The sequence below is a fragment of the Mercenaria mercenaria genome, chromosome 17 (genome assembly GCF_021730395.1).
Source record: "Mercenaria mercenaria strain notata chromosome 17, MADL_Memer_1, whole genome shotgun sequence".
NCBI lineage: Eukaryota > Metazoa > Mollusca > Bivalvia > Venerida > Veneridae > Mercenaria > Mercenaria mercenaria.
This window is the reverse complement of record NC_069377.1, coordinates 18,090,677-18,116,540: the sequence shown is the minus strand read 5'-3', so window position 1 is coordinate 18,116,540 and position 25,864 is coordinate 18,090,677. Positions and strand designations below refer to the sequence as shown.

At 38.4% G+C, this 25,864-nt stretch overlaps 1 protein-coding gene across 3 annotated transcripts in view; it reads right to left on the bottom strand.

The window, feature by feature from the left end:
• The window catches only part of LOC123537554 (CWF19-like protein 1), a 281,916-nt gene that overhangs the window by 69,507 nt on the left and 186,545 nt on the right, over nt 1–25,864 (bottom strand). For all 3 annotated transcript variants that reach the window (XM_053529211.1, XM_053529213.1, XM_053529212.1), the window contains 3 exons: nt 24,843–24,933; nt 14,940–15,019; nt 6,274–6,389 (listed from right to left, as the gene is read on the bottom strand). In XM_053529211.1, the coding sequence (XP_053385186.1) occupies nt 6,274–6,389; nt 14,940–15,019; nt 24,843–24,933 (287 nt within the window). The remainder of the gene's footprint in view (nt 1–6,273; nt 6,390–14,939; nt 15,020–24,842; nt 24,934–25,864) is intronic.

Genomic DNA, 25,864 nt, shown 5'->3' with positions numbered 1-25,864 from the left:
TGTTGAAGATATTTTGAAAGTTTGTATCAAATAAAACCATAAATGAAGTCTCTATATGGCTGCAAAAGCCAAAATTTTGGACCTTTAAGGGGCCATAACTCTGGAACCCATGAAGGAATCTGACCAGTTCAAGAAAGGAACCAAGATCTTGTGGTGACACAAGTTTTGTGCAAGTTTGGTTAAAATCAAATCATAAATGAAGCTGCTATTGTGCAGACAAGGTCAAAATAGCTAATTCATTATGGGATCTGGCCGGTTCAAGAAAGGAACCAAGATCATATGGTGACACAAGTTTTGTGCAAGACTGATTAAATTCAAATCATAAATGAAGCTGCTATTGTGCAGACAAGGTCAAAATAGCTAATTCTGGCCCTTTCAGGGGCCATCACTTTGGAACCCATAATGGAATCTGGCCAGTTCAAGAAAGGAACCAAGATCATATGGTGATACAAGTTGTGTGCAAGTTTGGTTGAAATAAAATCATAAATGAAGCTGCTATTGTGCAGACAAGGTCAAAATAGCTAATTCTGGCCCTTTCAGGGGCCATAACTCTGGAACCCATAATGGAATCTGACCAGTTCAAGAAAGGAATCAAAATCTTATGGTGATATAAGTTGTGTGCCAGTTTGGTAAAAATCAAATTATAAATAAAGCTGCTATTGTGCAGACAAGGTCAAAATAGCTAATTTTGGCCCTTTCAGGGGCCATAACTCTGGAACCTGTAATGGGATCTGGCCAGTTCAAGAAAGGAACCGAGATCTTATGGTGATACAAGTTGTGTGCAAGTTTGGTTAAAATCAAATCATAAATGAAACCACTATCGTGCAGACAAGAAATTGTGGACGGACGACGGACGAAGGGCGATCACAAAAGCTCACCCTGTCACTATGTGACAGGTGAGCTAAAAAAGCAAAATAAAGTTATGGGACCTGCTTTGTGCATGTCAGATCATGACAGTGAATAAGTGTGCGAAGTTTCAATTCATTCCAATTAGTGAGTACTGAGATACCAGCTTACATACAAAACCTTAACCAAAAATTTCTAAGTCGAAAAAGGGGCATAATTTTGTAAAAAAGCAAAATAGAGTTATGGAACCTGTGCAATGTAAGTCAGTTTATCACAGTAAATAAGTGTGTGAAGTTTCAATCCATTCCCACAAGTGGTTACTGAGATACCAGCTTACATACAAAACCTTAACCAAAAATTTCTAAGTCGAAAAAGGGGCATAATTTTGTAAAAAAGCAAAATAGAGTTATGGAACCTGTGCAATGTAGGTCAGTTTATCACAGTGAATAAGTGTGTGAAGTTTCAATCCATTCCCACAAGTGGTTACTGAGGTACCAGCTTACATACAAAAACTTAACCAAATCGGGACGCAGACACGGACGCCGACACATGGGCGAGTCCAATAGCTCTACTAGTCTATGAATAGTCGAGCTAAAAACAAAGTCCCATAACTATGCAGAATATTTATCTAAAAGAATGTAACATGCACCATGCACAACTAGGGTTGGTACTGATCACTTGTGTGAAGTTTCATTAAATTGTGTGCAAGGGTTTGGTAGATTAGGCACGCACAAGATTGCATATGCAGACTGTATGTACATAGTATGTTAACAAGAAACAAAGTCCCATAACTGTGCAATTTTTGTCGCTGAAAGAACCTAACATGCCCCATGCACAACTACTGTTGTTACTGATCACTTGTGTGAAGTTTCATTAAATTGTGTGAAGGGGATGAGGAGAGATGGTGCGCACAAGATTGTGTCTATGTATATAGTATAGTAACAAAAAAAACAAAGTCCCATAACTCTGCAAAATTTTTTTCTGAAAGAACCTAACATGCCCCATGCACAAATACTGTTGTTACTGATCACTTGTGTGAAGTTTCATTAAATTGTGTCAAGGGGATGAGGAGAGATGGTGCGCACAAGATTGTGTCTATGTATATAGTATAGTAACAAAAAAACAAAGTCCCATAACTCTGCAAATTTTTTTTCTAAAAGAACCTAACATGCCCCATGCACAACTACTGTTGGTAATGATCACTTGTGTGAAGTTTCATTAAATTCTGTCAAGGGGATAAGGAGAGATGGTGTGCACAAGATTGCGTCTACGGACAGACGGACAGACAGACAACCTGAAACCAGTATACCCCCCTTACAACTTTGTTGTCGGGGGGTACAATTATATTATATCAAAAGCTGCTGTAGCATTTAGGCCTCTAAGTCTTAAGTATACTATTGTCTTTATGTCACTGTCAGATAAACATTAGGCTATATAACTTCATGAGTTTACTGAATAAACTCTGTAAACACATAATTACCTATTTTAGTTTTAATACCAGGTATCTACATGTTTCAGAAAATTAGTAACAGTCTACCCAGATTTTTAAGCTTTGCCCACTTTTTTCAAAACTAGTGGGTATAGGTACCCACTTTTTAAAATTCCAGTGAGTGTGCTGGGTATGTGAAACTCAACTAATTTCTATGTCAAAAAAGGGCCATAACTGATCGAGCTAAAGGTTTTGTCCTAGTTATGTAGTTATGCCTACATATATAGACTATGATGGTAAACAAGTGGTCAAAGTGTCAAAGGCTTTTGGCAAACAGGATTATATAAGGCAAAATATGAACTGGTATGAAAAATTCAACTGATTTCCAAGTCCAAAAAGGGCCATAATTCAGCCAAAAAAGATGACAGAGTAATGTATTCTTGCTGCCTACAGATGGAGATCATGACAACAAGTGTTCAAAATTTCAAAGCCACATGCCAAATAGTTTTGACAAAACGTTGACTTATAAGAAAACTGAATCGAGTTCCAAGTCCAAAAAGTTTCAAAGCCACATGTCAAATGGTTTTAACAAAATGAGGACTTGTATAAAAGTTGTACCAATTTCCAAGTCCAAAAAGGGCCACAATTCAGTCAAAATAGTCAACAGAGTTATGTACTTTTGCCTACATATAGAGGCTGTTATAATAAACAAGTGATAAAAGTTTCAAAGCCATATGTCAAATAGTTAACACAAAATATGAACTGGTACGAAAAACTTAGCTAAGATTTTAAGTTAAAAGGGGCCATAATTCAGCAAAATCCTTTGGTTGCTTACAGTCCACTGGACGTTTGACGTACTGTTCTCAAATCAATAATTATGGGTCTTTTACCAATCATAAGTGACTTCCGTATCAAATGTGATCTTAAACCAAAGCATTCTCTAGCTATTGGGCAAAATAAGTGTTCTGGGTCAATGTGACCTTTGACCTACTGACCAAAATCAATAGGGGTCATCTGCTGGTCAAGATCAACCTCCCTATTAAGTTTCATGATCCTAGGTCAAAGCCTTCTCAAGTTATCATCTGGAAATGGGTCACCTTGACCTTGACCTTTGATTTAGGGGTCATCTACTGGTCATGATCAACCTCCCTATTAAGTTTTATGATCCTAAGTCCAAGCATTCTCAAGTTATTGTACGGAAACGGTTTAACTGTTCCGGGTCACTATGACCTTGACCTTTGACCTACTGACCTAAAATCAATAGGGGTCATCTGCTGGTCATGACCAACCTCCCTATTAAGTTTCCTGATCCTAGGACCAAGCGTTCTCAAGTTATCCAGAAACGGTTTAACTGTTCCTAGTCACTGTGTCCTTAAACCTTTGACCTACTGATCTCAAAATCAATATGGGTCATCTGCTGGTCATGACCAACCTCCCTATCAACTTTCATGATCCTAGGCCCAAGCATTCTTGAGTTATCATCTGGAAACCGTTTAACTGTTCAGGGTCACTGTGAAATTTACCTTTGACCTACTGACCTCAAAATCAATAGGGATCATCTGCTGGTCATGACCAACCTCAATATTAACTTTCATGATCCTGGGCCCAAGCGTTCTCGAGTTATCATCTGGAAACTGATTGGTCTACATACCGACCGACATACCGGCTGACCCACAACCAACAGACTGACTGACATCTGCAAAACAATATACCCCTCCTTCTTCGAAGGGGTGGGGCATAATAACTATTTTAAGTTTCAAGTCAAAACCTTTGATAGTAACAGAGATATATGACTTTATCAAAAACTTAAACCAACAGCAACGGCGATGCTGGGGCGAGTGCAATAGCTCCATTTTAACTTTGAAAAGTCAAGCTAAAAAGGGGGCATAATTCATTAACAAGTATGCCCACAGGCAGAATGTCGAGCCTGCCAGCTGTCTAAGTGTGACCTTGACCTTAGACCTAGGGACCTGGTTCTTGCGCACGACACTCCGTCTTATAATGGTGAACATTTATGCCAAGTTACATCAAAATCCCACCATGCATGAATAAGAAATGCTCAGGACAAACTTCAATTTGACCTCCAACTGTGACCTTGACCTTTGATATAGGAACATGGGGTTTGCACAAGACACTCCTCATTGAGGTAAACATTTATGCCAAATATAAACATTGGTCCATGCAATGTAAAAGTTATGGTCCGGACAAAGTCAGACGGTCACACACACGTACGTATGGACGCACGTACATACACCGACCCGCCAAAAGTGACAACTAAGTCGAGCTGACAACAAGCGGGCTAGACAAAACTTGGTGCCACAGTAATGAACCTTGTGTCAATTGATTTTGTGTTGTTTTTGCTGATGTCAACGTCGCGCCAACACAATTATAGGTCTTATGGCGACTTTCCAGCCTTTATGGTAGAGCAAGACCCCAGCTGCCCCTCTTTCATTACGAAAGGACACCAGGGTAGAACCACCAACCTTCCGTAAGCCAGCTAGATGGCTTCCTCACATGAAGAATTTAATGCCCCGAGTGAGGCTCGAACCAACATTGGTGACGGGCAAGTGATCTGAGCAACCTTAACCACTCAGCCACGGAGGCCCCCTTGTGCCAATTGATGTTGGTGATGATGTGGAACAAATGTTAAAATCTTTACCCTGCTAAAATTCTAAAATGGACTGGTCCATCATTCAATTTGGACCATACCATTTATTTTTTGAAGGGGTGTTCACTAAAAATCTACTGACTGAATAGCGAACAGTGCAGACCATGGTCAGACTGCACGGACATGCAGGTTGATTTTGGTCTGCACTGGTCGCAAAGGCAGAATCACTTGCCACCAGGTTATGTTTGAATCAAATCCATTCAGTAATAGCTGAGATAGAGTGAAAGTGCACCAAAACTTTAACCAGAAATTGAACGTAAAAAGGGGGGATAATTCATGAAATGTTACTGCAAAAGTTATGACCCTTGTGTCATATGATGTGTGTGATGATGAGGAATAACTATTTTCAGTTTGAAACAAATCCATCAAGTAACAAGACAGCCAGACTGACACAAAATACGCCCGTCATCAAATTTGGCCTAATTCAAGGGCCATAATCCAAGAGGGCCTGGAGCGATTTGGCTGGTTATCGGACTTGGTCGAGATGTTATGCCCACAAATATTGTCAGTAAGTTTGGTGAAGATCGGACAAAAAGTGTTCGACTTAGAGAGCGGACAAGGCTAAATTCGCAGTTTTTCGAGTAATTCAAGGGCCATAATCCAGAGTGCCTGGGAAGATTTGGCTGGTTATCGAACTTGGCCAAGATATTATGCCCACAAACATTGTCAGTAAGTTTGGTGAAGATTGGATGAAAACTGTTTGACTTAGACAGCAGACATGCTTTGGACGCCGACCGCCTGCCGCCACAGGTATTCACATAATACACACCGCTCTTTCAGAGATGGGCGTATAATTAGATAAGATAAAGAGATATGAGCATTCAAGAAAATTTATTTTAAATCTTTGACCACAAAGTATGACCTCGACATTTGAGTTATTGGGTCTTGCATGTGGCATGTTGTCTTGTTACAGTGGTTAATTGTACAGTGTAATTTTAAAATCCAACTATGCACAACAAAGCTACCGACCAAACAATCACAAACATACATACAAAGACATGCACACAAACATAAACAGGCAGGTGTAACACTAAATGACTTCCCCAACACCACATTTAAAATGACAGGGACTTTACTTGATGTTCCCCTGTTCTTTGAGTGCCTACACTAGACAGATCCAAACATGGATAATGGTACAGTGAGTGATTATCAACGTATGTGCTTGGTGGGGACATAGATAATGTTGTCAAAACTAAAAATTTATCTGTATGATTATTTTGCTTTGATAACTATCATTATATCAAGTTACATTAAACAGTAGGTCTCAATTTCCCAACTAAATGAGGTTTGAAGTTTAATATCTACCTATATACTTGTGTGCATGTTTTACCTTTCAATTTCTTCTAAAACCTCCTCTGGTACAGTAACAGTAGACTGATAATGTCCAATGGGTAATATGAGAATGTGTTCATCTACTAATGCACCTTTAGCTAATGCTAAATATGTCTGAAATATAGAACAACATGTATAGCTGTGTAGAACTCACATGAGATTACTGTAATTGCAAATGGTACTAGAACATCAGACATAAGAGCTTTGGTCAAATCAACGCATTTCACAATATATATCTGTCTATTATAAGTGCAATATATGACCCAATACCAAAACCTTGAATCACTCTGACTTTATAGATCATGTCAATGCTCTACAGTTCTAGGATTCTCATTGATACTTCTCCAAAATTAAAGTAAAATTGGAAACTGACTTCTGTGACATTGACAGAAGGAGGCACAATTTTGTTAAAAAGCAAAACAGTTATTGAACCTGTGCAATGCAAGTCAGTTCATCGCCGTGAAAATGTGCGTGAAGTTTCAATCAATTCCCACAAGTGATTACTGAGATAACAGATTACATACAAAAACAAGAGCTGTCGGAGGACAGCAACGCTCGACTATTCAACAGCCTTGTCAATTGAATGAATACAAAAGTTGAAAAAGGGGCATAATTTTGTAAAATGCAAAGTAGAGGTATTGAACCTCTGTACTGCATGTCATATCATGACAGTGAACAAGTGTGTGAAGTTTCAATCCTTTCCAATTTGTGGATACTGAGATACCAGCTTACATACAAAAACTTAACAAAAAACTGCTAAGTCAAAGGGGCATAATTTTGTAAAAATGCCAAGTAGAATTATGGGACCTTCACAGTGCATGTTAGATCATGACAGTGAACAAGTGTGTGAAGTTTCAATCCATTCCAATTAGTGGATACTGAGATATCAGATTACATACAAACATTTAACCAAAAACTGCTAAGTCGAAAAAGGGGCATAATTTTGAAAAAAAAGAGAGTAGAGTTATGGGACTTGCTTAGTGCATGTCAGATCATGATAGTGAACAAGTATGTGAAGTTTCAATCCATTCCCATTAATAAGTACTGAGATACCAGCTTACATACAAAACCTTAACCAAAAATTTCTAAGTCGAAAAAGGGGCATAATTTTGTAAAAAAGCAAAATAGAGTTATGGAACCTGTGCAATGTAGATCAGTTCATCACAGTGAATAAGTGTGTGAAGTTTCAATCCATTCCCACAAGTGGTTACTGAGTTACCAGCTTACATACAAAACCTTAACCAAAATCGGGACGCGGACGCGGACGCCGACGCCGACGCATGGGCGAGTGCAATAGCTCACTATTCTATGAATAGTCGAGCTAACTAGTTTGCAGTCAATACCTTATGCTTTGGACACTAAATATGATGGATAGATTTGACCTTTGAGCTCAATCTGTGACCTAGACCTTAAACCTACAGACCAGGTTTTTGTTCTCTGCACATCATCTCATCACACTACCTACCTACATGCCAAGTTTGAAGTCAATATCTGAATGGTTAATAAGATTAATAAGTTGTGCTCTGGACACAGAATACAACGGATAGATTTGACCTTTGCACTAAATTTGCGATCCTGACCTTTGACCTTCAGAGCCACTTTAAGTGCTCTGCACATCCCTCTCATGGCCATCTACCTATATGCCAAGTTTAAAGTCAATACCTTTAATGGGAAGATGCATGCGCTATCGCATAATACCTCCCATTCTTCCAAAATGGGCATATAAAAATGACATCTTATCTTTAACTTCTAAGTGTGATTTTGACCTTGGACTGGGGTCTTGCATGTGACATCATGTCTCATTATTGGGAACACAACTGTGCCAAGTAATTTTGAAATCCCTTGATGAATGGATCCGACTCCAAGTGTGACCTTGACTTTGGAGCTATGGGTCTGAGTTTTACATTTGACATGTTCTCTCATTATGGGAAACATTTCTGCCAAGTAATTTCTAAATCCCAAGATGAATGGCAGAGTTATGGACCTGACATGAACTAGAACTGTCACGAATAATACCCCTACAATAAGGCCTTGCCACAGAAGTATTGCATATATATTTCATCAAAATCTGGCCATTAGTTTAAAAATTAGAAAAAGCCTGGACAAGCGTAAAAAATTACTCATGGCCATGGTTGATAACTATGTGAACAATTTGTGGTTTGTAGCCAATGTCAAAGTCAAACTTGTACTTTATTTGATGATGTTACACCTGTGTATCAACAAGAGTGCCAGAATGTCACAATATACGCCCGTCATAGCAAATTTCTTTACACTAGCATCTGTATTTGCAAATGGAATTTTAATTCTGTGATTGTGTAGTAATTATTGTAATTCTTTTGTTTTTCTAAATCCACAAAAAAACTCCTTACCAGGTAGAGATACCTTAAAATACACCTAAAATTTGAAAGTAACATCTATGTTGTACCACAGAAAAGTGGTTTTTCCCTACGATCAATTATAAATCAAAGCCCCAAGAGGACTGTAGAGAAGCGTAGCTGAATCCGTATGCATTTTAATGGAGAAGCCAGGCAAGAAAAGATTCCATCATTTTGCAATATTTTACTAAATGCTTCCAGTTTCTTCAATGCATTGAACCCAAAATGTAACCCACATCCAGATCAAAGTCAGTAAGGTTACTCAGATCATAATCTTTGACTTGACTCTAGATCTAATAGAAAACCAATGTCTGTATGTATGAAGTCTGATCATCAGTAAAAGCAGACTAAGGCTTTAAAGGTTGCTTTGACCTCGACACCAAAATCAAAAGTTTTTTATGTCTTTGGCAAGGTTCTAAGAAATCAAATGGACTAGACTGAAAGCAGGTTCGATATCATGACAGGATCTTCAAATGCATAAAACCAAGAGAACAATTAAACTGAGAAAATGTTAAAATTTCTAAACAGTATAACAAATTTTTAAAAATCTTACAAACCTGTGTAACAATTTTTTTAAAATCTTACAAAACTGTTTAACAAATTTTTAAAAATCTTACAAAAAAACCCAACAAAGTGAGATAAACAAGAGGGCCATGAAGGCCCTGTATCGCTCACCTGACCAATTGACCTAAAGATCATCAAGATAGTTTCATTAAGATATGGTCATAAATGTGGCCTCTAAAGTGTTAACTAACTTTTCCTTTGATTTGACCTGGTGACCTAGTTTTTGACCCCATATGACCCAGATTTGAACTTGACCTTAAGATCATCAAGATTAACATTCTGACCCAGTTTCATGAAGATAAAGTCAGAAATGTGGCCTCTAGAGTGCTAACAAGCTTTTCCTTTGATTTGACCCAGTGACCTAGTTTTTGACCCCACCTGACGCAGATTTAAACACGACCTATAGATCATCAAGATTAACATTCTGACCAAGTTTCATTAAGATATGGTCATAAATGTGGCCTCTAGAGTGTTAACTAGCTTTTCCTTTGATTTGATCTGGTGACCTAGTTTTTGATCCTACATGACCCAGATTCAAACTGGATTTTGCGATCATCATGAGTAACATTCTGACCAAGTTTCATGAAGATACATCATAAATGTGGCCTCTACAGTGTTAACAAGCTTTTCCTTTGATTTCACCTGGTGACCTAGTTTTTAACCCCAGATGACCCAATATCGAACTCATCCAAGATTTTATTAAGAGTAACATTCTGACCAAGTTTCATTAAGATTGAGCCCAAATTGTGACCTCTAGAGTGTTAACAAGCTTTTCCTTTGATTTGACCTGGTGACCTAGTTTTTAACCCCAGATGACCCAGTATCGAAATTGTCCAAGATTTTATTGAGAGTAACATTCTGACCAAGTTTTATTAAGATTGGGCCAAAATTGTGACCTCTAGAGTGTTAACAAGCTTTTCCTTTGATTTGACCCAGTGACCTAGTTTTTGACCCCAGATGACCCAATATCTAACTCATCCAAGATTTTATTGAGAGTCACATTCTGACCAAGTTTCATTAAGATTGGGCCAAAATTGTGACCTCTAGAGTGTTAACAGTCAAATTGTTGACGACGGACGGACGACGACGGACACAGGGCGATCACAAAAGCTCACCTTGAGCACTTTGTGCTCAGGTGAGCTAAAAATTCAGTATGTTGAATGCCCAATATTTTCTACATGTCAAGAAAACCAACTGATTCACTTAATAGTATTGTGTGCGCACTTGAAAATAATTGGGCCAGACTAGCAGCATATCAACAAGGCAGTCTGAAAGACAGCTAAATCCCCCGCCACTGTTATGGATAGTGAAAGGGTAAACCTTTGACCTTCAGCTGTGACCTTGACCTTGCACTGACATGGCTGACTCATGTACTCTGCACATCGTCTTGATGAGGTAATCATTTGACCAAAGTTTCATGAAAATCCTTCAAGTGGTTTAGGAGATACAGAGCTCAAACCTTTGACCTTGAGTTGTGACCTTGGCTTTGATTTGACATGGCTGACTCATGAGTTCTTGATGAGGTGATCATTTGACCCAAGTTTGATGAAAATCCTTCAAGGGGTTTAGGAGATACAGAGTGGACACAAAATGGAAGGCTCAAATATTTGACCCTAAGTTGTGACCTTGACCTTGAGCTGGCATGGCTGACTCATAAGTTCTGCACATTGTCTTGATGAGGTGATCATTTGACCAAAGTTTTATAAAACTAGAGATGCTTTTGAGAAAAGCGCATGTCTCCCACAACTGCCCCTATGAAAAATGTTAGTTTCTCTAGATGTTTTAGACGAGTGGATCCAATTAGATGGTCTGGATGAGTGGATCCAATCAGTAATTCAAGGGCCATAAATCAAAAGTGCCCCGGCGGATTTGGCTAGTTATCGAACTTGGGTAAGGTCTTATGGCCAAACATATTTTGTTCAAGTTTGGTGAAGATCGGATGAGAAATGTTCGACTTAGAGAGCGGACAAGAGTAAACAGACGGATTTTTTCGGTAATTCAAGGGCCGTAACTCTAAAATGCCTGGACCAATTTGGCTAGTTATCGAACTTGGCCGAGGTCTCATGGTCAAACACATTTTGTTCAAGTTTGGTGAAGATCGGATGAAAAATGTTCGACTTAGAGTGCGGACAAGAGTAAAAAGGCTGATTTTTCGATAATTCAAGGGCCGTAACTCCAAAATGCCTGGACCGATTTGGCTAGTTATCGAACTTGGTTGAGGTCTCATGGTCAAACACATTTTGTTCAAGTTTGGTGAAGATGGGATGAGAAATGTTTGATTAAGAGTGCGGACATAAGTAAAAAGGCCAATTTTTCGATAATTCAAGGGCCGTAACTCCAAAATGCCTGGACCGATTTGGCTAGTTATCGAACTTGGCCGAGGTCTCATGGTCAAACACATTTTGTTAAAGTTTGGTGAAGATTGGATGAGAAATATTCGAATTAGAGTGCGGACAAGAGTAAAAAGACCGATTTTTGGTAATTCAAGGGCCATAACTCCAAGACGCCTGGACCAATTTGGCTAGTTATTGAACTTGGCCGAGGTCTTATGGTCAAACACAATTTGTTCAAGTTTGGTGAAAATCGGATGAGAAATGTTCGACTTAGAGTGCGGACAAGCTTTGTGACAGACACACACACACACACACACAGACTGGAGTAAATCAATATGTCTCCCACACCACTGTGTGGTGGGAGACATAATTCCTTCAAGGGAATTAAGAGATAAAGAGCGGACACGAAATGGAAGGCTAAAACCTTTGACCTTGAGTTGTGACCTTGACCGTGAGCCAGCATGGCTGACTCATGAGTTCTGCACATCATCTTGGATAGGTGATCATTTGACCCAAGTTTCACATGAATCCTTCAAGGAGATTAGGAGATACAGAGCGGACACAAAATGGAAGGCTCAAACCTTTGACCCTGAGTTGTGACCTTGACCTTGAGCCAACATGGCTGACTCATGAGTTCTGCACATCGCCTTGATGAAGTGATCATTTGACCCAAGATTGATGAAAATCCTTCAAGGGGTTTAGGAGATACAGAGCGGACACAAAATGGAAGGCTCAAACCTTTGACCCTAAGTTGTGACCTTGACCTTGAGCCAACATGGGTGACTCATGGGTTCTGCACATCGTCTTGATGATGTGATCATTTGACCCAAGTTTTATAAAATTCCTTCAAGGGGTTTAGGAGATATAAAGCATACGCAAAATGGAAGGCTAAAACCTTTGACCTTGAGTTGTGACCTTGACCTTGAGCCGACAAGGCTAACTCATGAGTTCTGCACATCATCTTGATGAGGTGATCATCTGACCCAAGTTTCATGAAAATCCTTCAAGGGGTTTCGGAGATATGGAGTAGACACGAAAGTGTTACGGACAGACGGAATGACGGGACTGAGACCATTCCTATAACCCCCAACCACTCGTGGTGGGGGATCAACAAAATATCACAAGAGTATTGGCAAGACTAGCATCATATCAGTGTTATATAAGAAAAGGGCCCAAATGACATTTTTAAATATGAGTGACTACTATTTTTTTTGCAAATACTTCAATTTACTTTAATTTTGTTGCATTATCTAGGAAGTCTAGAAGGTGAATAAGTTTGTTATCATAAAAAGCAGTTATGAAATTTAATGGAAAATCAGAGGTCTGTGTGAAGTTTCATTATTTGGAAAGAAATGTCAACGTTTGGACATTTTCCATGTTAAAAGAGAAAATACATTTGTCAATACAAGTCAGGGTTATAATGCATGGCATGTGTACTTAATTCATATTTTTTTTAAATTGACATCTCACAGATGTGACAGGATTGATAGAATTACAGTAAACCTCGCTTATAAGGAACAGCTTGGGACCTCTAAAAATTGTTCCTTATAACCGAGGTTCCTTATATCCGTATAGCTAACTAGTTCCTTGTAACCGAGGTTTGTATAACGAACACGATTTGTATAGTGAACACTATTTGACTAACGTTCGAAAAGGGCTCACTCTCACACTTCGGACTTCGGACCGACCATGAATCTTTATTTGAGAAAGTTGCAAGTCTAGTACAGGTCCTTTCCTGGAGAGATGGTAAGGTCTGTATGTATGTGGCTGAGATACTGTTGAAAAACCGCTTTAAACCAAATGTACGTCGGTAAGAATGACCGTAATTTGTGTTTACTTTTTGTCGGTTATTTCTATCTTCTTTTAAGAGAGGGCTTCATTATGACTATAAGATATGTTGCAGTTACTCCCCTTACCTTGCTCTATTGCATGTTATGTGAATAGGCATCAATACTAATATAAAAGAAATGTTCAAATTTTTATGACAAAAATGTTAAATTAGACTACCCATTAAGATTAAAGTAGAGTGTTTTGACATACAGTTTATTGTGACTAGACAACGGCGCCATACATACGGATTAAAGTGTAAATTATACCTGTAGTTTCTTACTGTCCATTTTAACACCTGCCTAATTTTTTTACAATTGGAAATTTGGTAAACTGGACTGTTTGCCATTAATAATCACGCGTAATTAGCACATTTGTTTAGGATAGTATGACCGTGACCGTGACCGTGACTGATTTTCGTTCACTACTGTTAACATGAAATACCCTAATACATGTAGCTCTGGTACATAATTTTGAGTAAATATAAGTCTACTTTCTTCTAGTATTTGGTAAATGTTAATGATGCTATTATATATTTTCTTTTAATCGTATCCATGAATATCATAGAAATGAAATAATTTGTGTTTATTCATGTGCAATAAAGCGCATGAAAGTGCTGGCGTTACTCTGACGTCATCAGCGATTCTGCTGTTTATTTCCGGTTTTCAATTCTTTTATTTTTTATGTCTGTTCGCTATAACCGAGGTGTTTTCCATTGAATTTCATACTTTGGGACTGGAAAAAGTGTTCCTTATAACCGAGTGTTCCTTATAACCGAGTTCCCTATAACCGAGGATTTTTACATTGAATAAAGAAGGAATTAGATCGGGGAATTGAAAACTGTTCCTTATAACCGAGTGTTCCTTATATCCGAGTTCCTTATAAGTGAGATTTACTGTATAGTCATTAGAGTGTTAGCAAGTTTTTTTCTGTGACTTTACCTAGTGATCTAGTTTTTGACCTTAGATAATCCAGTTTCAAACTTGACTAGATGTCAAAAGGACAAACATTCTTACAAAGTTACATAAAGCTGATTTGGAATATGTAGCCTCTGGAGTAAAGTTTACCTATTATTTGACAGTGACAATCCTAACCCTGGAGATTTGTAGAGCCAATTATTCTGACAAAACACTTAGGATGATCACAAATAAGATATAGCCGCTAGAGAGTTGACAATATTTCTCTTCTATTATGTGACCTAGTGACCTAGTTTTTGACCTATGATGCCAAAATTTCAGTCTTGACCTACATTCTGACAAAGGTCTATGGAGATCAGATAGAAAATGTGGCCTCTAGAGAGGTTACAATTTTTTTTGTAATATTTGACTTATTGACCTAGTTCTTTTTACTCCAGATGACCAGTTTTGAATTGTCTGAGATTTCATATAGACAAACATACTGACCAAACAATAGTGTTAGAGTATTAGTTGATGACACTGTATCATAATAACTCACCTTGAGCACTTTGTGCTCAGGTCAGCTAAATATAGGAGGGGGGAGGGGCATCTTGACAAAAGTAAAGGAGGTCTGTTTAAAGAAACTGAGAAACTAAAGTGTTTTCCTACCTCTGAGCCCACACTAACTACAAGATGTTTTTCTACTTCGGGACTACCAAGACAAAACCAACATGGTCCAGTAGGGACAGCTAAAAAGTAAAATACGATCAACATAAAATAAAACAATGCCAGTGTAACATAATAAGTGTGTATGACAACAACCTTCATGAAAAAAAGCTAAGCTCAAGAGGCAAAACTTAACTAACAGGCAAGCCATGATGACCCTACATTACTCACAGAGTTTCATAACTCAGACAAACTAGAGTTGTCACAGGAGTGACGAATTATACCCCCACAATATGGCCTTGTCACAGAACTAAGCAAATGTCAAAGCCGAACTTGCTTGACCTTTGACCTACTGACCTAAAAATCAATAGAGGTAATCTGACAGTCATGATCAACCTCCCTATGAAGTTTCATGATCCTCCGCCCAAGCGTTCTCAAGTTATTGTCCGTAAAAGGTTTAAATGACCTTTGACCTGTGGAACTCAAAATCAATATGGGTCATCTGCTTGACATGACCAACCTCCAGATTAAGTTTCCTGATCCTAGTCCCAAGCATTCTCAAGTTATTGTCCGAAAACTGTTCCGGGTCACTGTGACCTCGACCTGTGACCTACTGACCTCAAAACCATTAGGGGTCATATGCTAGTCATAACCAACCTCCCTATCAATTTTCATGATCCTAGGCCCAAGCATTCTCAAGTTATCATTCGGAAACCGTTTAACTGTTCCGAGTCACTGTGACCTTGACCTTTGACCTACTGACCTCAAAGTAAAATTTGACATTATTTCATCATGTTACACCTGTGTACCAAAATTTATGATCCTAGGCCCAAGCGTTATCAAGTTATCATCGGAAACCATTTAACTGTTCCGAGTCACTGTGACCTTGACCTTTGACCTACAGACCGCAAAGTCGAACTTGACCTGCATTTATGATGTTACACCCGTGTACCAAAATTTATGATCTAGGCCAAGCGTTCTCAGTTATCATCCGGAAACCATTTAACTGTTCCGAGTCACTGTGACCTTGACCTTTGACCTACAGACCTCAAAGTCGAACTTGACCTGCATTTTATGATGTTACACCTGTGTACCAAAATTTATGATCCTAGGCCCAAGCGTTCTCAAGTTATCATCCGGAAACCATTTAACTGTTCCGAGTCACTGTGACCTTGACCTTTGACCTACAGACCGCAAAGTCGAACTTGACCTGCACTTCATGATGTTACACCTGTGTACCAAAGTTTATGATCCTAGGCCCAAGCGTTCTCAAGTTATCATCCGGAAACCATTTAACTGTTCCGAGTCACTGTGTCCTTGACCTGTGACCTGCTGACCTCAAAATCATTAGGGGGTCATCTGATGGTCATAACCAACCTTGCTATCAATTTTCATGATCCTAGGCCCAAAGGTTCTCAAGTTATCATCTGGAAACCATTTAACTGTTTTGTGTTATTGTGACCTTGACCTTTGACCTACTAACCTCAAAGTCAAACATGACCTGTATTTAATCATGTTACATCTGTGTACAAAAATTTAAGATCCTAGACCCAAGCCTTCTCAAGTTATTATCTGGAAACCGTTTAACTGTTCCGAGTCTTTGTGACCTTGACCTTTGACCTACAGACCTCAAAGTCGAACTTGACCTGTATTTCATGATGTTACACCTGTGTACCAAAAATTATGATCCTAGGCCCAAGTGTTCTCAAGTTATCATCCGGAAACCATTTAACTGTTCCGAGTCACTGTGACCTTTGACCTACAGACCCCAAAGTCGAACTTGACCTGTATTTCATGATGTTACACCTGTGTACCAAAAATTATGATCCTAGGCCCAAGTGTTCTCAAGTTATCATCTGGAAACCATTTAACTGTTCCGAGTCACTGTGACCTTTGACCTACAGACCCCAAAGTCGAACTTGACCTGTATTTCATGATGTTACACCTGCGTACCAAAAATTATGATCCTAGGCCCAAGTGTTCCCAAGTTATCATCCGGAAACCATTTAACTGTTCCGAGTCACTGTGACCTTGACCTTTGACCTATTGACCCCAAATTCGAATTTGACCTGTATTTTCTGATGTTACACCCGTGTACCAAAAATTATTCAAATCCGTCAAGCCTTTCATGAGTCATCATCCGGAAACCACAAAAACCAACAGACCGACCGACCAACCGACCGACGGACCGACCGCCAAACTCACTCTTATATACCCCGCCCCCAAACTTCGTTTTGTGGGGGTATAAATACAAGATTGCCATAAAGGTGCTAAGTTGCTCATCTGATATTAACCATCTGACCTTTAATATCACAACACACTGTATCATAAAAGGTGACACCAAGTGGTTCAAAAGAAGTCATATACTTTTTTTTCTATTTTTAGCTCTGGCAGACCCTAAAACAAGGCAATCGGTAACACCAATGGATGCTCCCCGATATTACTGTAGTATAAGGGACTTTTCAGTCACTTAGGTAGTGTTAAGGAGAAATGTTCTAACAAGAGTTGTGGTTCCTTAACACTGCACTCCCTCTCACTGACCTCTATCAATAAGTAAGGTATGAAGTCAATACCTTACATAGTATTCAAACTTTGCCCCAGACAAGGTTTTCAAAAAAGGGGAGATAATTCAACAAGAGGGCCATGATGGCCCTATATCGCTCACCTGTTATCATTGCACTTGAGGACAAGAAGGTCCTCAGAAAAAATTATCTAAGTCCAAAGGAAAGGAACAACAAAGGGAAGAAATTTAACCAAAAAGAAAAAAAAATTCTTACAAGGTACAGATATGTCAAAATAAAAATTGGAGGTACCATCCATGTTGTACCACAGAAAAGTGGTCTCGGTTTTTCCCTACGGCCAATAATAAAAAAGTTACTAAAAATAAGCTATTTATAGTAACGTAAAAGGGAAGTAATTAAAAAGAAAATTATTGTAAGTGAACAAAAGAAGGATCTCCCAAATAAATCTGTTGACATAAATGAAGTTTCAGATCAGTATCTTCATTAGTTACAGAGATATACCCATTTTAATTTGAAATAAAGGGAGGTAATTTGACATAAAATCAGTCCATAGTTATCTATCCTCATTGGCTCAGTCCAACTAATGACAATATTGAAATTTCAAATAAGTCCTATAAGTACTTACTTATATAAATCCATTTTGATTACAATCAGGGGAGGTAATCAGATATAAAATAACTCTGGAACCTACGACTGGATCTGATTTGTCATGGAATCCAAGCTTTATTGTTGTTGAAGATATTTTGGAAGTTTGTATCAAATAAAACCATAAATGAAGTCTCTATATGGCTGCAAAAGCCAAAATAGCCGATTTTGGGCTTTTAAGGGGCTATAACTCTGGAACCCATGATGGAATCTGGCTGGTTCAAGAAAGAAACCAAGATCTTGTGGTGATACAAGTTGTATGCAAGTCTGGTTAAAATCAAATCATAAATGAAGCTGCTATTGTGCAAACAAGGTCAAAATAGCTAATTTTGGCCCTTTCAGGGGCCATAATTCTGGCACCCATTACGGGATCTGGCCGGTTCAAAAAAGGAACTGAGATCTTATGGTAACACAAGTTTTGTGCAAGTTTGATTAAATTCAAATCATAAATGAAGCTGTTATTGTGCAGACAAGGTCAAAATAGCTAATTCTGGCCCTTTCAGGGGCAATAACTCTAGAATGCATAAAGGAATCTCACCAGTTCAAGAAAGGAACCAAGATCTTATAGTGATACAAGTTGTGTGCAAGTTTGGTTAAAATCAAATCATAAATGAAGCTGCTATTGTGCAGACAAGGTCAAAATAGCTAATTCTGGCCCTTTCAGGGGCCATAACTCTAGAACCCGTAATGGAATCTGGTTAGTTTAAGAAAGGAACCAAGATCTTATGGTGATACAAGTTGTGTGCAAGTTTGGTTAAAATAAATTCATAAATGAAACCACTATCGTGCAGACAAGAAATTGTTGACGCACAAAAATAGCAAATTCTGGCCCTTTAAGGGGCAATAACTCTAGAACCCATGATCGGATCTGGCCAGTTTTTGAAAGGAACTCAGATATCATGCCAATACAAGTTTTGTACAAGTTTGATCAAAATTGCTTGCAAAATGTGGTCTCTATCTTATTCAGAAGAAATTGTGGAAGGACAACAGACGGACGGACGACGGATGAAGGGCGATCACAAAAGCTCACCCTGTCACTATGTGACAGGTGAGCTAAAAATGGGACCTCCTAGAGTTATGGTTCCTTGTCACTGCACTCCCTTTCACTAACCTCTATCAATATGTAAAGTATCAAGTTATGCCCTGGACAAGGTTTTCAAAAAAGGGAGTTAATTCAAAAACTGGACCACCAAGAGTTATGGACCATTCTCACTGCACTTCCTCTCAATGAGCTCTATCATTGTATAATGTTACAACTTGGTATCCTGCTACTACAAGAATATAGATCCCCTGCTACTGTTTAACTTGTATACGCTATGTTTTTGGAGTTTTTAAAAAAATATATATTATGCACCTACTCAAAAACATGAATAACATCAACTGGGGTATCAATATCAAAATTATCCCTGGAAACCCATCCGATCAGTACATGTTCATCTTCTAAAAATTCGCCAAGATAACGCCCTATCGAATAATGTAGTTGAATCTTGCATATTTGGTTCTTTTTCCAAACGTTTTTAACAGGCTTTACAGAGACTTTGAAGTATGCCGCAGAATAACATCTTATGATATTTCTAATCAAGAAAACTTGCAAGACAAAAATAATGAATGCAATCATAAAACAAACAGTAGATCTATGTATTTATTAATGATAAGCATGTTATATAAACAAACAGGAATAATGCTTTATGTTGTTGTTGTTTTTACCGCAAAAGACCCAGTTTCAAATTTACCTAAATATCATCAAGGTGAACATTCAGACCAATTTTCATGAAGATCCATTGAAAAATATGGCCTCTAGAGAGGTCAAAAGTTTTTCTATTTTTAGACCTACTGACCTAGTTTTAAACCGCAGTTGACCCAGTTTCGAACTTGTCCTAGATATCATCAAAATGAACATTCAGACTAACTTTCATACAGATCCCATGAAAAATATGACCTCTAGAGAGGTCACAAGTTTTTTTTATTATTTGACCTACTGACCTACTTTTAGATGGCACGTGACCTAGTTTCAAACTTGATCTAGATATCATCAAGGTGAACATTCTGACCAATATTCATGAAGATCCATTCGAAAGTATGGCCTCTAGAGGTCACAAGGTTTTTCTATTTTTAGACCTACTGACCTAGTTTTTGACCGCAGTTGACCCAGTTTCGAACTTGACCTAGATATCATCAAGGTGAACATTCTGACCAACTTTCATACAGATCCCATGAAAAATATGGCCTCTAGAGAGGTCACAAGGTTTTGCTATTATTTGACCTACTGACCTAGTTTTTGAAGGCACGTGACCCAGTTCCAAACTTGACCTAGATATCATCAAGGTGTACATTCTAATTTTCATGAAGATCCATTGAAAAGTATGGCCTCTAGAGAGGTCACAAGGTTTTTCTATTTTTAGACCTACTGACCTAGTTTTGGGCCGCACGTAACCCAGTTTCGAACTTGACCTAGATATCATCAAGCTGAACATTCTGACCATTTTTCATAAAGATCCCATGAAAAATGTGACCTCTAGAGAGGTCACAAGTTTTTTTTTTATTATTTGACCTACTGACCTAGTTTTGGATGGCACGTAACCCAGTTTCAACTTGACCTAGATATCATTAAGATGAACATTCTGACTAATTTTCATGAAGATCCATTGAAAAGTATGGCCTCTAGAGGGGTCACAAAGTTTTTCTATTTTTACACCTACTGACCTAGTTTTTGACCGCAGTTGACCCAGTTTCGAACTTGACCTAGATATCATTAAGATGAACGTTCTGACCAATTTTCATAAAGATCCCAGGAAAAATGTGACCTCTAGAGTGGTCACAAGCAAAAGTTTACGGAAGGACGCACGGACGGACGACGGAGGCTGCGCGATCACAAAAGCTCACCTTGTCACTTTGTGACATGTGAGCTAAAAATAGAAAAACCTTGTGACCTCTCTAGAGGCCATACTTTTCAATGGATCTTCATGAAAATTGGTAAGAACATTCAACTTGATGATATCTAGTTCAAGTTCAAAACTGGGTCACGTGCGGTCCAAAACTAGGTCAGTAGGTCTAAAAATAGAAAAACCTTGTGACCTCTCTAGAGGCCATACATTTCAATGGATCGTCATGAAAGTTAGTCAGAATGTTCATCTTGATAATATCTAGGTCAAGTTCGAAACTGAGTCACGTGCCATCAAAAACTAGGTCAGTAGGTCAAATAATAAAAAAACCTTGTGACCTCCCTAGAGGCCATATTTTTCATTGGATCTGTATGAAAGTTGGTCTGAATGTTCATGATGATATCTAGGTCAAGTTCGAAACTGGGTCAACTGTGGTCAAAAAATAGGTCAGTAGGTCTAAAAATAGAAAAACATTGCGACCTCTCTAGAGGCCATACTTTTGAATGGATCTTCATGAAAATTGGTCAGAATGTTCATCTTGATGATATCTAGGTCAAGATCGAAACTGGGTCATGTGCCGTCAATAACTAGGTCAGTAGGTCAAATAGTAAAAAAACCTTGTGACCTCTCTAGAGGCCATATTTTTCAAGGGATCTGTATGAAAGTTGGTCTGAATGTTCATCTTGATGATATCTGGTCAACTTCAAAACTGGGTCAACTGCAGTCAAAAACTATGTCAGTGGGTCTAAAAATAGAAAAACCTTTTGACCTCTCTAGAGGCCATATTTTTCAATGTATCTTCATGAAAATTGGTCAGAATGTTCACCTTGATAATATCTAGGTCAGGTTCAAAACTGGGTTACATGCCTTCGAAAACTAGGTCATTAGGTCAAATAATAGAAATACCTTGTGACCTCTCTAGAGGCCATATTTTTCAATAGATCTTCATGAAAATTGGTCAGGATTTTTATCTTGATGATATCTAGGTCAAGTTCAAAACTGGGTCACATGAGCTCAAAAACTAGGTCACTATGTCAAATAATAGAAAGAACGACGTCATACTCAGTTCAAAACTGGATCATGTGGGGATAGGTGAGCGATTCAGGACCATCATGGTCCTCTGTGTTCTTAAACAGTTTTAATTTCATATAAATTTAATATTATTTTGATGAAAGAAATATAAACAAGAGGGCCATGAAGGCCCTGTATCGCTCACCTGACCTACTGACCTAAAGATCATCAAGATAGTTTCATTAAGATATGGTCATAAATACCGCCTCTAGGGTTTTAACAAGCTTTTCCTTTGATTTGACCCGGTGACCTAGTTTTTGACCCCGAATGACCCAGATTTGAACTTGACATAAATATCATCAAGATTAACATTCTGACTAAGTTTCATGAAGATACAGTCATAAATATGGCCTCTAGAGTGTTAACAAGCTTTTCCTTTGATTTGTCCCGTGACCTAGTTTTTGACCCCACCTGACCCAGATTTAAACTTGACCTATAGATCATCAAGATTAACATTCTGACCAAGTTTCATTAAGACAAGGTCATAAATGTGGCATCTAGAGTGTTAACTAGCTTTTCCTTTGATTTGACCTGGTGACCTAGTTTTTGATTCCACATGACCCAGATTCAAACTGGACATTGAGATCATCATGATTAACATTCTGACTAAGTTTCATGAAGATACAGTCATCAATATGGCCTCTACAGTGTTAACATGCTTTTTCTCTGATTTGACCTGGTGACCTAGTTTTTGATCCCAGATGACCCAATATCAAACTCATCCAAGATTTTATTGAGGGTAACATTCTGACCAAGTTTAATTAAGATTGGGCCAATATTGTGACCTCAAGAGTGTGAAAAAGCTTTTCCTTTGATTTGACCTGGTGACCTAGTTTCTAACCCCAGATGACCCAATATCGAACTTGTCCAAGATAGTATTGAGAGTAATATACTGACCAAGTTTCATTAAGATTGGGCCAAAATTGTGACCTCTAGAGTGTTAACAAGCTTTTCCTTTCATATGACCTGGTGACCTAGTTTTTGACCCCAGATGACCCAATATCGAACTCGTCCAAGATTTTATTGAGGGTAACATTCTGACCAAGTTTCATTAAGATTAGGCTAAAATTGTGACCTCTAGAGTGTTAATAGTCAAATTGTTGACGACGACGGACGACGACGGACACAGAGCGATCATAAAAGCTCACCTTGAGCACTTTGTGATCAGGTTGCTTTGATTGCAGACCTCTCTAATTGGTGTTTTTTGCGCTTCAGTCGGTCATCGTCTCTTAATCGTTTTAATTACTGTTACTCTGCATACATGCCTCGGGCAAATACACAGCACCTGTGTGAAGTCGCCGAGAGTCATATCTGCATATCGAGTGACAGTTTTTTGGGACGTCTCCTATTTTGACAATGACTGGCAGGTAATTCAAAGGGGCAGTGCTGAAAGGGCAAAAGGGTGCTGAAGAAAGGCAGAAGGGCGGTGACTCGGGCAGAAGGTCGGTGCTAAAAAAGGGCAGGGCGCAGCGCTTTTAGCAAAACAAATGAAATGGCCGTTTACAATTTTATTTTCGCTTGTGTTCACTCCAGACTATTGGCGGGGAAAATAAAAATAAAATTAGCGAAAATCACTTTTAATTTTATTTCAAAATCGAAAAATTGGGTCGGCACTCCCTGAGAACCAGAAAATAAAAAAATTCTGGCCTAAACTTGATAAATGTTACAATTTTTTAAACTTGTTTCCTGTTCAATTCTGGAAATAAATCGCCAAAGACTTATTTAGAAATGGAATTGTTTAATTTGACTCACCTTTTTGGGGTTTTACAACAACATATTTTGGGTTGCAGCATTTTTTCTGGTCGGGCGTGAAAAGGGAAACAAACAATATTTTATTTTAGGCCTGATTCTGTGAGGGACTAATTTCCATGGATTTCCTTGTTCAGTCAATCCAAAACATTTAATCCCAACAAAGCAGTAAAATTCAATTCATTTTATATTCAAAAATAAAAATTCACATATTTATATTCCTATGAAAACTTACACACACAGGCACCCACCCACCAACACACGCACACTGACACAAACACCCACAAACATGCACACACCCAGTTCAGTATGATTTTCAGACAGTATCATGATAGATGCATAAAACAAGAGGGCCAAGATGGCCCTAGGTCGCTCACCTGAGTAACACACCATAACAGTGTAAACATTTTTGACCTAGTGATTTAATGGAGACAAATATTCTGACAAATTTTCATTAAGATTGGACCAAAAATGTGGTCTCTTGAGTGTAATTAAGCATTTTCTTTGATTCGACCTAGTGACTTATTTTTGATCCCACAGGACCCAGATTAGACCTCATCCAGGATTTCATGGAGACAAACATTCCGACAAGGTCTTTTTTGACCCCACATGACCCAGTTTCGAGCTTGGCCTAAAGGTTATCAAGATAAGCATTCTGACCAAGTTTCATGAAGATAGGGTCAAAAATGTGGCCTCTAGCGTGTTAACAAGCTTTTCCTTAGATTGGACCAGGTGACCTAGTTTTTGACCCAACATAACCCAGATTCGAACTTGACCTAGAGGTCATCAAGACAAACATTCTGACCAATTCTCATGAGTTTCAAACCTAAACTGTGGACTATAGAGCTTAACAAGATTTTCCTTTGATCTAGTCTACTGACCAAGTTTTTGACCCCGTTATGAACTTGGCCTAGAGATCATCAAGATAAACATTCTGACCACGTTTCAAGATTGGGTCAAAACTGTGACATCTAGAGTGTTAATAAGGCAAATGTTGACGGACGATGACCGGTCACCTCAGCTAAAAATACACATACGTTTATGCTTTTTCTGCTGTTTGTCTGCCCCACCTTCAGCTCTTCTTTTCTTCCCACCACTGTCATCCTTAACATCATAGAAATACTGGTCCTGAAGGTATCAAAGAAAACATTGATATATTTAGTAAAACCATAGGGTCATGATAGCCCTGAATCACTCACCTGATATTCACAGTTGAAATATAATTCTATCATCATGGCAGCATAATTTTTGAACAAATCAACATGTTAGCAATTTTAGTACTTGTCAAAAGAAACAGTGTTTGCACAGTTCGAAATTACAAATTGCTGGTGATATTTTGCCAAATTTTCGACTTGGTTTTTTTTTTTTGCAATTAGTATTTTTATCTACTTGTTAAATGAAACAAGAGGGCCATGATGGCCCTATATCGCTCACCTGTTACCATTGCACTTGAGGACAAGAAGGTCCTCAGAAAAAATATCTAAGTCCAAAGGACAGGAACAACAAAGGGAAGAAAATAAACCAAAAAGAAAAAAATATTCTTACAAGGTACAGATATGTCAAAATACACATAAAAAGTGGAGGTACCATCCATGTTGTACCACAGAAAAGTGGTCTCGGTTTTTCCCTACGGCCAATAATAAACAATAGGACCATGATGGTCCTGAATCGTTCACCTATCCCCACATGACCCAGTGCTGAACTGAGTATGACTTCGTTATTTCTATTATTTGACATACTGACCTAGTTTTTGAGCACATGGGACCTAGATATCATCAAGATAAAAAATTCTGACCAATTTTCATGAAGATCCATTGAAAAATATGGCCTCTAGAGAGGTCACAAGGTTTTTCTATTATTTGACCTAATGACCTAGTTTTTGAAGGCACGTGACCCACTTTTAAACTTGACCTAGATATCATCAAGGTGAACATTCTGACCAATTTTCATGAAGATCTCGTGAAAAATATGGCCTCTAAGGAGGTCACAAGGTTTTTCTATTTTTCGACCTACTGACCTAGTTTTTGACCGCACATGACCCAGTTACGAATCTGAACTA